General features: G+C 39.0%; 1 protein-coding gene across 1 annotated transcript; it reads right to left on the bottom strand.

Annotated features, from left to right (window-relative positions):
* Positions 1-21: 21 nt before the first annotated feature.
* On the bottom strand, positions 22-15,357 carry LOC127418225 (uncharacterized). The gene is made up of 6 exons (XM_051658692.1): positions 13,962-15,357; positions 9,983-10,488; positions 8,842-9,433; positions 4,458-6,833; positions 3,183-3,327; positions 22-1,857 (listed from the first exon to the last, which is right to left on the bottom strand). The coding sequence occupies exons 1-6, from the start codon at positions 14,339-14,341 to the stop codon at positions 1,597-1,599; spliced, it is 4,260 nt and encodes a 1,419-aa protein (XP_051514652.1). The 5' UTR covers positions 14,342-15,357; the 3' UTR covers positions 22-1,596.
* Between the last annotated feature and the right edge of the window lie 1,546 nt (positions 15,358-16,903).

Genomic DNA, 16,903 nt, shown 5'->3' on the forward strand with positions numbered 1-16,903 from the left:
AAATAACTCACCGCAAACACATTATTTTATAACTTTATTTTCAAATAACTTTGAAAATGAACCTGCTTGAAATATTTAGCAATAAATAAAACAGAATAAGAAAATACAAATGTGAATAAATTCACAGAGGCATGTTGCAAAATGGTGATTAAAATGAATAAACAACATAATCTAGAATCACGGTGCTACATGGTTCTCTTCTGGAACACAGTGGAACACTCACTGTTTGCTTTAAAACACAGCAAATTTGGAATTTTGATTCAGAGTCCATTTTGGGGTGAAATACATCACACACAGGCTCTTTTGATGCACTAAGTCAACAATTTTAACCGCAGCCCTGTACTTTCCAACCTTGACACACAAAACTGATGTTCTGGTATGACAGAACCTCACAGAATAAATGGAAGGACATCTCAACCAAAAAAAGAAAAAAAGATTAATTACAATCACACTTTAAAAAACAATGGTAAAATACACTGTCAGAATGAACAGAACAGAGAAAACCATAAAGCCACACTAACACAAGGTAGTTACATTTCAGTAAAACATAAACAATAGATCTTTATTTAACTTAAATAAAAAAGCTTTTGTGGTTTAAAAATCTTAGGCATTTGCATATCGCTAAATTTGCTACTTCAGCAATGATCTAAGTATGCAGCAGGGCAAAGGCGCCATTCCTAAAATTGTGTAGCATATATTAACTTAACAGCTAGCAAGTTGTGTTTTTGCATAGCTAACATGTTCTTAGAGGCAATCTCTGCTTTTGTGCGAGAGCTTGATGGAAGTGAGCATGCACTGATATCAGTGATTTCAATGTGGCAAAGCTGACTAGTTCAAGCACAAGGTTGCATAATGCGCATTAAGGTGCTTTTGAAAGCTATCAAGAATTAAGATATTTATTTACAATTACAGAAGAATATTATCGAAAGCAATATTTTACATCAACTTTGACACAAGGTGTCTTACATATTATGTATTAAATATTACTCATGTTTTCAAATCTTTGAAATCTTCAGGATTTCAACAGTGTTAAGCATTGAGATTAATTCTAACACCAGATATATTACTTTATGCAATACATTTTAAACAATAATGGCAAGAGATATGGATATGTATTCTGTATGAGAAATCTATCAGATTGGAGAAATGACTGACAGATTAGATCTGAGATTTTTGGCCTTTATTTTATGATTTTTTTCCAAATACTTTACCTCCAATTTTTATAGGCAGTCCTTTTGCTTGCATATATGGATTTTTGAAATTTTAGAGACATTCTGGTACACTAATCCATTGAAGATCCCAGAAATGTCCTTTTACGAAATTTGATATTTATGAACAGGAAGACATATTTGTGTAGATCCATGAATATTTACATCTACATGAAATCTAGTTGCATATTTTATTTTGTACTTTCCACTGCCTTTTCTAGAATTAACAAATGATTGTGGACTTGGATATCCAATAAGAAGCATGCAAAGCTTTATCGTGTCTACATGAGTCTGGCAGTTTTGGCATTTAATGGAGCATCACAAATGGCTATAATGGCCTCATACTATATCAGTATGAGGTGCCTTCTGATGGAACGGGTCACCCTGGTCATTTCGGTCTGGCTCGTACCTGCAGCAGGGTGGGTGTCTGTTCCATGATGCGAACCAGCAGCTTGTCGATGTAGTCCTCCAGATCTCGGACCTGAACTTTCATCTTCTTCAGTTCAGCCTCCCGTTTCTCCAGCAAGGCCACCTGCACCTCAGATTCAGCACGCTGCTTTTTAACATCAATTTCCTGCTGCAGCAGCAGAGCTATCAGCTCCATGTTGGTCATGTTCTGGTACTGAGCCCGGGCCTCCATAAGAGCCAACTGCACAGAAAACAGAGACATGCTAATCAAAGAAAGACAGCAATGGGGCATGTTATATAGAGTATGAGACTAAAATTACTAATTACAACAGAGAATTACTAGGAGAGGACTATGGCCCCAAAACACCTGTAGTTTCAGATGATTTTCAGTTACACACAGCTACTTGTGCATTTCTTTAAATTCCCTTAATCTGCATGCAAGCACAATCTCCTGTCAGGGGGAACTCATTTTGTTGAGATCCTAAATAACCTCTCTAATCAATATGCTTGTTCCAGTGAGCATCTACATTTGCTTGGCCTGTTTTTGCTGATAACAGTTTTTTAGGCAACTGGGTCCAGCATGTGCTCTATTTCCTTAAAGGAGCTGTCAGCCAGTGGTTCTCAAATGGGTTTGCTTCAGGACCCAGATTTTACTGTACATAAGTGGAGACCCAGCATAAAACCAAAAAATAGTTTGAAAGTACAAAGGTAACAAAATACAAAAATATCCCGAAATAAAACATGAAATAGGCTAAATAGGAAAATTGAAATGTATGTAAATGCATATACAACAGCAGAAGTGTAATTTACCAGCCTAACACATGGAACAAATGGTGGGCTAAATATTGTATTAGTATTAGCCATACAAACAAGTGACAGATGAATTTGCTGCAAAATGCCAAAGACTTTGATTGGACTCACAACCTTTGATTTCAACAACAAAACATATGTGAAGCATTTTCTCCTCCCTTTTAAACGATTAGCCTATTTATTTTTTGCTATCCTAACTATGCACAGTTATATAGATAGTTGCATTTAGAATTGTTTCCCCCCTGAGAACCTCAGCTGCGAGCAATGTTATTGTTTTGCTAAATTTCACCAGGTCATGTCAACACTAACACATTTTTTCTTGAAAATTCAGTTTTACATTTTCTAATGTATGTGGTTATGGAAAACCAGTGCTTTCTAGGAAAACGCCATTTCAATGTGGAGGAGAGTCGTAAACACAGCAAAATCAATGTGTTTTCAACCAAAAACATATGGATGTGGTCTTAGTTACTGAATTAGATAGTCCACTTTCTTCAAAATCCTTACAAATCAGCAAACCCGAATGCACAAAAATGACTGACTGTCAAAGAGCCCTCAACGTCTTCTGATTGCCTAAACAACAGTGTCCCCCAGTGTTTTTTTTTTTTTTTTGTGCTTTTTACAGACCCTAGGGCTGTCAAAGAGACAGGTGTGATTTCTCAGCACATCGATTTCAGTTATATCTGTCAGGTAGTAGAGATATTTTCTGCATACTATTGCATTAATAAATTGCTTACAGCACCTTTTAACCTTTAGTACCTGATTTTTCTCATCCTCTGCAGTCGTCGGAGGCACAGATCGTCCTGGGTTGATGGTGGACTTGAGTTTCTCCAGTACAGAGCGGCTTTCTGGTTTCTTCTCTCCCTGTACAGTTGTATTGGTCAAGGGCTTCACTAGGTGAGGGCTGTAAAGCAGGAAAAAAGCCGATAAATTACTTATGCTGATCTATGCACATCATCAAGTTCATGATTTAACTGGTACTGTGTGAGCATCACTTACTTTCAGCTACTTTTTAAACCTTGAGTTTGCTGCATATAGTTGTTGTAACATGTTAACAGAGGTAACTTGATGAGTTAGAAGTACAGTGCAGGCAACAGAAAATAGTTGAGGAAGACGTTATGGTTAAAAGTAATGTAAAAACAAACAAAAATCTCATCCAAAGAGATCTAATCCAGAATCATGTGCAATTTGTCTCGAGTTTGTTGAGATGTTTAACCATATTTATCATGTTCTCTGATACATTGATAGGAGCTGTGGCAGAACCATGTTTACAATGCCAGAGAAAACTACCCAGAGGAACAGTAAGTGTGTTAAGCATGTGGATAGAATAGTTCAGACAAATTGGACTTGGAAGATTTTGATGAGAAATGTTTAAGTTCATACCAAAATCTTTAGATTTCAGACTTTGTTATCTTGGCAAATTGAAGACAGTCTTGAGATCTCTTCTGAAACTCTAGAGTAAATGTGTGAGATTAATAAGGTCTTTCTCTAAGGAGAATAATTTGAAGCAGGAGACTCATTACAGTCTAGGTCAAACGCTTAAGATATTATAAAGATCTCATCAGGGATTTTTCTTTCCTAGAAGTACTAACAAACAGGTCAGTCTGACTCATAATGATGCTAGAGTCTCCACTTCACACTATCAAACTTCTCACAAAAACTGGACACATGCAATACAAATCAGCAATCTAACTAAAATATTTCCTTATGTCTGTTTAACTCTACAAAGAAAGATGTGTTGTGGTATATCTAAGAAAAGAGATGCATAAAGGCAAAAAAGAAGCAAGAAAAACAAAACAAAGATGAAAATCAAAAGAACAAAATGTAACACGGCATGAGCAAACCAGGAGGAAACATCAAAAGTATAAAGACAGATGGTTCTGGAAAAATGCACTCTAATATTTGTCCAATTTATAGCAAGCTGTGAGAGCAAATTTATTCTAGGGCAACATACTGTATTTCAGAGCATATATGCGCCTGTCCTAGCACACCTGAGAGGAGAGGACAGGGAGTGAGTACGCAGTAAGGCCTCACCTGCTCTCCTCATGGGGCAGGAGGATGTTGGCTGGCTGTGTCTCCTCAGGTGAGAGGGGGAGCCGTGCATCAACCTGGGGCTGGGCTGTGGAGGAGGTGGAACCTATGCTGGGCCTCTCTTTTGGGGTATTCATAGGAAGGGAAGGGTCAGGGTGGAGGCAGGCATTCGTGCCAGCTAATGGAGTGGGTGAAAGGGAAAGATCATGAAAAATTAGGTCCGATGTTAAAGATAATTGAGGATTCGGAGATCCTGGGAGCAAGTCAGCGCTTAAGACCGTTTTGGGTGAACTTGTGGTTGAGCGTGGTCTGATGCGAGCTGATCTCACACCAGTTTTATAAGGGGTTCTGGAACTTCTTGGAGCTACTCTAGCATGCAAGTCCTCAAAGTTGATTCGTTTGTCCTGAATCAAAGAAGACTCCTCAATCTCAAGTGTCTTTGAGAAGCAAACTTCTGAGGTCAGGATAATGTCCTCAGATTCTTCTGAATTAACATTAGTCTGTATACTGGACAGGATGTCCCCACCATCATGTGTAGCTTGTAAGACGCCATTGTCCTCTGCTGCCTCAGGTTTGATTTGATTTGTCACAGTGTTGCCATTGCTAAATGTTTGTGTGATCACAGAGATCTCTTTGTTAAAAGACTCACAGTGTAACTTTGAAGTGGTGTTGCAATGCTCTGTGTGTTCACACGAGTTAACTTCCTGTTCTCCCAGTCCTTCATATGATCTCCCATAAGGTGATGAGCAATCCAAATGTTTAAGGTCTGGTGAGTCAGAAACATTAGATGTGATATCTTTATTGGTGTAACTGATACAAGTGTTCTTTGGTGAGAACATCTCCAACTCAGATGCCATTTTGCACATTAAACCCTCAGGTAATCCTGGTGAGTACCTGGGTAGAGTCGCACCATTCCCAGAGTCCACATTTGAAAAACTGTTTTGATGCTGTTTTAATGCTTTAACATTGTCTTTGTTAATCTCAAATTGTGGTTGCATTTCCGATGTTGAACTTTCAGAATCAATGAAAGCAAATTCTAAAGAATTTGTATTGTTGTTTGAATCTCTTGGGGAGAGGGTAAACAAGCCAATGTCATTGCTAGTTTTAGTCTTGTGTTGTTGCTCAGAAGAGGCCTTTTTCATTGGATCTATTTCACAGGAAGAGTCCAGATCATGTTTTGGTTGGGTCTGAGGGGAACTGCAAAGCGATTCGGTCACTGTGGTCTCCCAGTCAGAAGGGAAGCACAGTGTTTCAGGTACTGTGTACTCACATTCAGAATGGAAGGAACTTCCAAGTGTGTCCTCGCCAAAACCATTCGGAGAAATGTAAGGTATGTTGTTCGTATCAAACATGGGTCCGGTCAAATTAGGACAACCTCTTTCTGGCAAAATTCTTTCTTCCCCAACTTTCAATCCATCCAGTCCACTCTTCAACTCTGTTTCCACTGAAGGACACTTCTTGTTGTATCCTACTGAAGTCATGTTTTGCAAGTTTGTAAAAGGCTCTTTATCTGAACATAAAATTAGAGAGTTCATCTTCATGTCACCTTCTCTCACATGCTGCATGGAGGCAAAGTCCGTCTGAGAGAGGAAGCAGGCCTCTTTCTGCACAGCCAGCTCTTGGGCTCGATCCAACCAGCTGTTAGAGCACCTCTCCCTGGCTGGAATTTGGGTCCTCGTGGATCTTCGTGGTGGTAGAGGAGGGAGATCCCACGGTTTTGGAACAGCCATATCAACTTCATCAACTCTCAAACCAATGTTTGGTTTATGACTTTCATATACCATCTGGTTTGTGTTTGGCACCTGTGAGAGAAACGGTGCTGACGGCGGTGTAGTTGGAGTTCCCACTGGCGATTTTAGCCGGCTGGTGGCAAATGCCTCAAAATCATCCCATTCCCCAGCTCTCTCACACAGAGAGTTGTTTGGATGAGTGTTCGAGATGTTGGTGGGTGTGCCTGGTGTCTTGGGCATGATAGCGGGGAGTGACCTCTGCCTGGCCATACTCCTGGGTCTCTCTAGCTTTATTGCGGACATTTTGTTCTGCAGTTCATTACGGAGGGGGCTGGGGAGGCCAGGTCCGACAGGGATTGTTGGGTAATGATAACCAGCAGTGGGAGACTTCAGCGTTTCCTCAGCTACAAGATCCTCAAAAAACGGGTTTTGCTGTAGTCGTGTGATAAAGGGATTGGAGGGAGATATGGAAAGGGGTGTTTGGGATGGAGATGGATGGGTGAATGGGTTGGTGTGATTAACACTTGGGGGAGACACAGAGGCGGTAGTGCAATCAAGGGGGAGAGAACTTGGGGGCTGATTGGGCAAGCAAGGGAGGTGGGGAGAGGGGGTGTCTGAGCTGCTCTCTACCTTAGGAGAGACTCCCAGCCTGTGGAGGGAATGCACAAGTAGTCTTCTTAGTCATAGTGTTTAATGGGCCATAACATCTAGCTATAGGTTGAGGTAGAGAGAGAGATAGTTCTTCTCTATTACAGAAAAACCTAAAAAAAAAAAAAAACAGTGTTTGGATTCAAGTTTGTTCATGTTTTGCTCTGGTGCCACTTAGGGTAACCCAGATAAGAAGTATCTGGCATGTTTTGACCAGCTTGCAAACTGCGTTAATAAATAAATGATGTGGTATAGCTAGAATATTATGCTCTGCTAACAGAGCACAATGAGTTTCCTTGATAAAAATAAATCAGGTGTAAATTAAGAAAATGGTTGGGTGTGTTGAAAAAAATGCTGCTTAACGCAATAATGAAATTACTCAAATGTGAAATCATTATATAACATAAATCAATTTAATAAGTGGACATTCAGTATAAAATAGCTGATACTTTCGATGCATCAACAAACTCATGGAACTTGACAAACAATTTTTGGATGAAAACTGCACACATTAACAAGTCACTCTAAAGAAAAAAAAATGACTGACCTATGATATGCAGAACAAGAGCAATATAAAGGAATTAAATGGAAAAAGCTACTGCAGTAATTGTTGCATCAGCATTTGAAATCAGCTCTTTGTTCTAAGAATATTCTCTGAGGATCAAAACGCTGGCTGACATTTAAAGCCATTCCCTTAAAACTAGGGCTGGGTATTGATACAGATTTCCATATTAGATTTTATTCTGATTCATAAGCTATCATTTCTATTATGATTTTGATTCAATTTGATTCCAATTAATTTGGGTATATTTCAGTAATAATGTCCATTTTGCTAATATATGAAACAATGTGACAATACAATGCAATGCAAAGCAATGTGGTTATCAATACCTTATCAATACCAATTTTGATACAACAACAAAGCACAAAATAATTGTTTCATTGAAATAACATTGTATTAAGTTATCCAGTGACAATTCATGACAGGTAATACAATTTGAACAAAGAAATAATTTACAAGCAATAGAACTAATAAAAACAAAGAACAAAAATACAAATTAAGAAAACTTTAGCTTTAAGTTTTTAATAGCAGAATCAATAATTCAAGTAAACATTCAAACATGGAAAAAATTTATGAAATGCAACATTAAACTGCTTAAATTACTGGTCAACTCTTCACTGTATGATTGTAATAGTTATCCAGGCAAGAGCAGTGAGTGTTTTTCCCATTTTCTTTTATTGTTGTTTGATTAATATTAATGACATACTAGACAACGGCAGGACTTTTGTTTTGAATTTTTTGTGCATTTTACTGTTTAGGTCTGATTTATCAGAAAATCAGTTTTTTTATTTTTTACCCAGCCCTATTCCTTTTTGGAACAATGCCTGACAGTCACATATAGATCATGGTAGGGCTGCACAATTAATTGAATAAATAATCGAAATTACAGTTACAGCTGCCACAATTAAAGTCCATGTAAGTCTACTCATGTTGCATCAAACTTTTCTATTTAATTTTCTATTTAACGTGTGTTTTTGCAATGGTTGATCATTTTAACCAATCAGGGACATGTCCATTGCTCGCTTCTGTGTATGATTTTTTCCAAATTTGAGAAACAGCTTTATTTTCTATTCTTCTGAGATGGTCTATGTAAAGTTGACCATTTAAGTAGTCTTAATTAACTGATGCATAAAACAGCGATAAAGTCATTCAGGAACACAGTTCTCAGCTTGCAGTATTTTGGATGTGTAGCCAAAATAAAGAATACGAAATGCAGTTGATCCAACCCAAATATGTATTCTAATGTAAATTCTATTAATCAAAATGAATCTCAATTACAATATCAAGAAAAAATCAACAATTATCATTTTTGTCATAATCGTGCAGCCCTAGATCATGGTGAACAGCTATTTGTGAGAGACATGAGCAAGGTCAGATATGCTTTATTTTCTCTTTTGTACTGTAACATAAAACCTAGCGTCAGTGACCTTGCTTGGCCTTCACTCACCTTGGCTTGTTCTGGGAGTCACCGGAGCCAAACCATCCTCTCCGTCTGCCCTCAAGCGAAGCAGAAACCTGGCTCTGCTCCGGCTTGGCTGGGAGAGGGTCGCTCCTTTCACTAGAAAAAAGAGTTTTCCTCAGCTTTTTTCCTTTATCCACCACTTCCATAACCCCAGAAGATGCTGCCTGAGTTCCCGTGGCCTGCACTGGCTTTCCCTCTGACATGGTAGCCCCTTGGGTCTGGCTTCTAGCTTCATCTACCACCCCATCCTCCTTCTTGCCCTTTTCAATGGACCAGCGTCTCCCATCACTCTTCTGTAAGTCCTCACCACGCCTGGTGAGGTTCTGGAGAGAGCGAGAGAGGGGTGCACATTTCTCCAGAAGGGAGCGCTTGGCTGGGAGGTTGCCTGGACTTTTGGGGCTAACAGGCTCAGATGAGTAGATATGGCTACCGTTGATGCAGAGGGTGGATTTGGAAAGTGCCATGCTCTGGCCTTTTAGAGTTTCCACAGCAGTGCTAGGCCAAGGAACACCTGTGATCTTGCTGGCTTCATCGCTGTGTGCACGCTTGTGGGTCATCACTTTAGGATCTGCAAAGACTGTTTGAGAGAAAAGGTATAGGCAGATGTCTTTAAGTTTTGTGGCTTTTAGTTCATGTCTATTAACTTTTAAACTATCTACATATGCTAGTGTTCTCTTAAATGTTGACTAAATTCACTTTGAGCAGATATGCGATTCAAAATGTGCAGTATTTCTGGACAAAATAGATCAATGGACCAAATGACTTGTCCTGCACTATACAGATTTCTGTCCACTCAAATGCTCTAGAATGAGAATATCCCTCCCACTAATACCACCTGCAACCAATTGGCAAGCAGCAAATCACTGTTCATGGCTGTGATGAAAGCCTATTGGCTATTTAAAAACAGAGACCAGCCCTTCGATATGTCCCACCCAAATTTCTGGTTTCAATAGGCAATACATCAACACAGGAAAGAAAACAGAACTATTCAAACAATTTCATTGGAAGTTTAAGGAGATTTGAAATCTTCCTTAATGCACATTTAAACAGAACTACGCTATACTGAACTCCTAAATATAGTGATTATTTATATTTTCAGTGACATCTCTTCCAATAGTTGCCTGACCTTTAATCGCTCCTTCACTGTCCACGCGGTAGGGCTCCATCACTCTGGGGCTGTAGATGGGAGTTCTGGACAGCTCTATCGGGACAAACGGCTCACCGGCAGATGACGCTATGCTACTGTCTGACGCCAATGACGAACAGGATCGTGTGTTTGAATTCTTACGCAGTTTTCCTTTCAGAAAGAAATCTTTCACCTTGCTCCTGTGTTCATCAACTCCCTCCTCCTCACACGGTTCATCCGGTCCTACATCTCCCACAAAGGGCGAACCTACAGACCCCGACAGGGCGGCATAGCGGCCAGGTAAAATGGCGGAGGAGGATTCCACATCCCCTCTCTTCCTCCCTGTGACGCGGTCCTTCAGCTTCCCAAAAGCCGAACGAGGCTTGTCCTTTACTGTCAGATCGTACATACTGGCGGTCATGTTGTTACGTGTGAACAGGACAGTCACCTGCAGCTCACCCCGCACCTTCTCTTTTCGACCAACCCTGGAATGCAACTTGAGCCACCTTAAAAACAGACAGCAATTTTATACGGGATGTTATGTCCAATCTTTCCCATGGCTAGTTGATTTGTCATTTTTTATGTTATAATTAACATCATGTTGTCGTTTACGCAGAACCACATACCTTATAGCAGAGATGTTATTTTTTCAATGTTAAAATACTTTCTCCTATATCATCTTAATATGCAGAGACAACATTCATCATTCAAAAGCCGACTTCCTAAATTGTAAACACTGTGGCACTTTCAAACCATTGCTTGTTTGAGATTACTGTACCGACCAGCCCGACACAGCACCTTGGCTTAACCAATGGTGTAAGTTTGGGGTGTAATAATCTGCTTGTCCAATCACTATTGTTGCGATTATGTAAGTGTGCTAGTGCCGCGCTTAAGCTTTAGTCAAGTACGTGAACGCAGATGCCAGCGCTTGGACAATGCATTTCCATGAATATACATAACGTGCGTTTTTCCGTTACAGTGGCGGTAACCTCCGTACTCAAGGTGGCGATAGAGTTACATTCAAAAGTAATTATTTGCGCCATTAAACTGGATGTGTTATTATTCAGACAACTTGATATAAATATATTGACTTGACGTTACTTACTAAGCACTATTGTCTTCAAACTGTTGCTCCGGCATGACAGTAGTTGACTTGAAAGAGAAAACTCAAAGTAGAAACGAACACAACTGATGTTTTTCCACACTATTGTCCGCTACAGCACTCCTTTTGGTTGAGAATGCAACACGTACTTGTGTTGTTATGAATTGCGGTCTTATGCAATTTGGAATGCACTATGCACAAAATATCTACGTTCATGTACTTGCATTGAGTATGTTTCGGCATTGATGGTAAATCTCACAAAGCATGTCAAGAACTATTTTTACTATAGAAAAAATATATATTTTCCATAAAACTTGAAGCCTAAGAATTTTATTTTTTAAATAAAGATAAAAAATGTTAATTTATTTTTATTAACGACTTTTATGATTTTCTGTATGTGCTTTGTTTGTGTTTGTTTGTATCTGCTTTGTTATGAATATAATCTGACAATGGAAAAATCCTAATGGTCCTAAATATAGCCTTCTTGTCTTTATGCAAAACATAATAGTTTTTATCTTTCTCTTTTAATTTTGGGGTGATCCTGGACATGTTTTCGTGAGATTCACAATTACAATTTCTTGCATCATATTGAACCAAGAATTTCAATGGTTTGAAAAGTGACCTATACTAAGGTGCAAACACAAGTGGGGGTCTCATGAATGACTGTTACTGCCTTTGTATGGTGCCATCCCTTTGTCTCAGAAACAATCAGTGGTGAAACTATTTCCTCCATTTCCGGTAACCACACAGAGGACCTCATGTGTGCACATGTGCAGAGAGCCAAGACAAACGCCTGGAACTGGGAAAGTAGAAGAGAGAGAGACCCAGTGTGTGTGTGTGGGAGAGAGAGAGAGAGAGAGAGAGAGAGAGAGAGAGAGAGAGAGAGAGAGAGAGAGAGAGAAAGAGAGAGAGAGAGAGAGAGAAGAAAAGCTCTGAGCTCAATTAAAGCCAGATGTGCAGAATAGCCACACGCCTACATTGACATTTAAAGTGCAGTGTGTGCAGAGATGGAGATTTCTCCATGTGTGCCTCCATGTGACTTTAAGCAATGAGGCCTACATAAAAGTGCACTTATTAAAGTGCAAACTTTCATTGAAATTTAAAAAATGTGTGTCCCTCAATATCATCAATTATTAGACGTGCTTGCTTACTACGGCAAGCATCACTATTATTACTGCTCATACATAAGGATTAAGGATTTGAACTCTAACTCATCCGCACCATTTGTACAACAGACATGAAGAATATCTCCAATCATCCTTATCGAGAGGGGTTGTGCTATTACACTTTTAAGTGAACAGACTCACAATTTCCACCAGCCTGATGATAAAAGAGGTGAAAAAAATCCCATAGATTTGCACTGAAGGGGGCCATTTCCAGGGACCAGAATATCATATTAAGGGGTGGGCTCATTTGACTTAGGCCAGTAAGCAACCACCCAGGCACCACTCACAACACACTAGCAACCACCTAGTAAAGCCCTAGCAATTACTCAGAAGACCTTAGCAACTGCACAGCAATGCCCTAGCAACCACATAGAACATCCTGGTGGTGAATTTTGCACCACTCAAAAATCTAGTTATTTTCATAGATTTTCTTGAAACACCTTGACGGCTCTGGCGCACTAAAAAAGTACCACTGATAACAAACAAATATACTAATCAGTGTTGGGTTATGAGTTTTGTGCTTGCTAACCCTTCCTTTGTTTATTAAAATACATTCTGTTTGTTAGTTAACACTGTAAACTGCATTTCAGAACTGAATGTGGGCGTGAGAATAAAGTCAGACGTACCATATAGGATAATAACAATGTTATTGTTGCTCAGCATGCCTCACTGACTTCCTCCCTACTTGTTTATAAATGCTTCAGCCAAGAGTGCCCCACCACCCCCCATCTCTTCTCTCCACTCACATGACCAATGATTCACTCTTCATAATGAAAACACTGCTAGATATATAGTTCGATTTCAACCACCTTAGATGTGGGAGCTTCTAACCAAGAGATCCCTTTAAATAAAAACGATTTGTGTCTAAACTCAAGACTCCAAGGTTATGTCTGCATAACATGCAGTAAAATGTTTGTTGTGCTTCAGTTCAGTGCAGACTCTGTGAGCATTCGGACACACACTGGTACTGCCCTCTGTGGAGGCATGACTCTGTGCCAGCATGACACAGGCAGACAGATGAGGACTAGACACGGCATGCCTCTCGAAGTATGCTGCTGTTGTGCATAAACTAAAAACAATATCACATTACTCTGGTATTCAAAACTGTCTTGGTTTTGCATTTCCATAAATTGCCACCATGCATTTGTTTACTAGATGCATTTGACATTTAGCTGTAATTAAAGCTATTTAAATTCTGTTATGCTGTAGCACATAAATTATTTCACCCAAAATCACACACTCAGGGTTTTGGCAAGTTTGTGTCAAATATGCCAGCACTCTATCAACTGAAAAACAATAAGGCTTTTATGCCTTAAAACAAGTATAATCAGTTAATTGATCTTGAATAGAGTAGTAACTATAGGGCTAGTTTTATCTTTAGGACTTTCAACAAATCACTTTTTTCACTACATTGTCAAGAGGGAATGTTGGAAAAAGGCTAAACTAAACTAAAAGGTATTATAATATTGCTGTTTATTTGGACGTGTAGCATACCTTGGAGAACCATGTAAACTCCCCATGGTTCATGAATATGATGATACAATACCGTGCTATATATAAAAGTACACTGGTATTACCATGATACCATTAAAGTATCCTGGTACTGCCATAGTACTTTTTGCAATAAATAAATAAATAAATGAAAAGTCTTAATAAGGCCCTCGACCTAGAGGCCTATTAATTGGTCCTATTATTAGCTCTGAATACTCACTCATTTCTAGGACACATTCCATCCTGAAAAACTTTGTCCAGGGGAACGATAGTTTGACCGAGAAACACGTCCAGCCCGATGAGCACCCGATGCATCACGGTGAGCACCAGGTTACTGCTCCCGGGCGGGTAGGCGCTCATCCCTCCCGCCTCCAGCATGCCGGGCAGCAGCTCAAACGAGCACTCCTCATTCCACTGCGGCTCCTCTGCCTTCTCCACCAGGCCGGTGGTGTACTTCTCCTTGCCGACCTGGATGATAGTGTAAACATAGCGGCTGCCTTGCTTGCCCTTCGTCCGCAGACCCCTAGCTCGAAGGACGGTCACATTGACATGCGTGGGGACCCATCTCTGATCATCGTCGTCCAGGCTGATCAGAGGCATCCCTGCAGTTGTTTCGGATTATTCACGCAGAATGACACTTGCGCACAGGATAACTGCGCTGCCCGCGCCCTCGCGCCCGTCCGCCGCCTGAAGTTGCAGTAAAAAATCTCTGCATTGTCGTGCAGCTACAATTCAGAAAACGTCCGACGCAATGGACAAATCACAGTCGTAGCGCTGATACACTGAAACAACATTCCTCGCAAGACTAACTTCAAGTCAGCTCACTGTTATGGACCCTCGGCGCGTCACCACCGCCTATTTAGCGAGGTAAAGTTGGCTACAAGTTCGATATTCGTTAGATATTCACGTATGGTGTTTAAGGGACCGTCTGAAAACTCCACACACTGCGCTAAAACGTCACGGGCGTCTGAGCGTTCATTCAATAGACTTGCATGTTCTATCGTGAAAAACACTGCTGCTGGACAGACTGACGTACTACAGATTACATTATTACAGTATGTCTTATGATATGAGTACAGTAATCAATTATTTTAGGGGAAAAAAATCATAATTTACCAAAATGTTCTTCACACTTTCCGAGTCATCTGCTCTGATGTACTGTTGCCTCCTGTGCCTGGCTAATAATCAGATTCAGATCCTCCTTTTCCCTTCAAAGTCCACCACCAGCTCTTTTATGTTTGTGATATTCAGCTATTGCTGGTTCATACTAAAACACTAGACATAGTAATCTATCGACCTCCTTTTTGTTTTCAGAGTCAGCTCCATTTTCAATCATGCATCCTGTTAAAGTATAATATTAATACAAGAGCTTACTCTTCAATACAACAAATAAGTGTTGTTGTACGAGCAGTATCTCTGTATCTGGATATTTCACAGGACATTTAATTTGATTTCAAGTATGATTTCACGTAAAAGTTATTTTACTATGATAATGCCTAGTAATAAATCAGCAAAATCACAGTTATGTTAATTAATGTTTGTATGCAGTAACTTGTAAAATGATTGACGTTATCATGTTAATACTGTCATAAATTGTTTCAGAATTTCTCTTCTTTTCCTGTAATAAAATGTACAAAATTTCCACCAACATGGCTTATCACAATTATTATAATTGTATTACTATTTAAAGACAATTTTAAATTATTTTGAGGTCTTCTTCAAAGAACGTGTGTGACCAGTTTGGTGTTGTATGTAGTTTTGTTAGAGTAAATAACAGAATAAATTGTTACAAATTAATGTTATTTGAGAGACATTATTTAAGGTGGTTATTGAAGAAATACAGTAGCTGTTTAAATAGATGGTTGTTTCAGTTAGGACCACTTCCTGCAAGTATATAACTTTATTGACAGCTGAAGCAATCTTTTGGATGTATGGTTCTGTTCTTGTCCTTCCCGGTCCATACATGCAGCCAAGCATGGTCTGTGTGAGTAGAGCAACCTGTCTGTCTGCACCCCCAGGGGTAACAGAACAGATCCAGCAGAATTATATTACAACATGGTACAGATTTTTTCATTTGCATTTATGTACATTCATTTATTTTATTTTTTATAATTTATTAACACTTCATATGACTCAGGAGTCTGGGTTCATGGAGAGGGTAGGATTGCCAATTAAATACATGAATTTGTAGTGAAAGTCTAATCAGCAGGTGAAATGATGAAAGTAAAACATAGCAAGTGTCACAAAACAGGGGAGATCACAGACTGAAATCATGACAAGATGTTAAAGGTATTTTGAATACATGTTAAGCTTAATCAACAGCATTTGTTGCATATTGTTGATTACCATAAAACATTATTTTGACTTGACACTCCTTTAAAAAATGCATGAGATCTGGGTCACAGTGAGCCACTTAAAATGGAAGTGAAGGAGGGCCAATTGGCAAACATTAAAAACTCACTGTTTCAAAGTTATAACCATATATATGTAAAGAATATGAAGGTTAACATGATTTTAGTGTGAGAAAATCGCTTACTAACCTTTTTGTGTGTGTGTGTATGTGTGTAAAGCAATATCCAATTTAACAATGTTGTTGCCATAAGGGCTTCATGCCGTAAACTCTAAAACCATGAAATTACCCAAACAATGACTGTTTAAACAACTTTACAATTGTAAGAGCTTTCATAAATATTCAATATTAAAATTTTTACACTGGCCCCATTCACTTCCATTGTAAATGGCCCCACAATAACAAGTGAAAATCAGTGTTTGTAGTTATTAACGTTATGCCACAAATGCTGTCAATTCAACTTAACTTGTCTTGATAGGAAATACTGTAATAATTTCATCTGTAGCAGCTTACTACAACCTTTTGAATGTGAAAATAACATAATCGATTACTGTACACACGTCATAAGGAATACTGTAATAATTTCATCTTTAGTAAGTCAGTCTGTCCAATAGCAGCTTACTACAACCTTCTGAATGTGAAAATATATATTTTGATATTTTTTATGATTTTGTTCTAAAATAATTCATTACCATACTCATGTGATACAGCATACTGTAATAACTTCACCTGTAGTAAGTGAATCTGTGCAATAGCAGATTACTACAAACTTTAGAATGTGAAAATAAAATTTTGTTGAATTTTCATGAACT

This window comes from Myxocyprinus asiaticus, chromosome 27 (genome assembly GCF_019703515.2).
Source record: "Myxocyprinus asiaticus isolate MX2 ecotype Aquarium Trade chromosome 27, UBuf_Myxa_2, whole genome shotgun sequence".
NCBI classification, from domain to species: Eukaryota; Metazoa; Chordata; class Actinopteri; order Cypriniformes; family Catostomidae; genus Myxocyprinus; species Myxocyprinus asiaticus.

Excerpts from the sequence above, each read along its gene's own strand:
- LOC127418225 (XM_051658692.1), bottom strand. The coding sequence starts at position 14,341 with ATGCCTCTGATCAGCCTGGACGACGATGATCAGAGATGGGTCCCCACG. Across the intron at positions 3,328-4,457 it reads CTGCCCCATGAGGAGAGCAG|CCCTCACCTAGTGAAGCCCT; the intron begins GTGAGGCCTTAC and ends CCTGCTTTACAG. Across the intron at positions 1,858-3,182 it reads CAGAGGATGAGAAAAATCAG|TTGGCTCTTATGGAGGCCCG; the intron begins GTACTAAAGGTT and ends TTTTCTGTGCAG.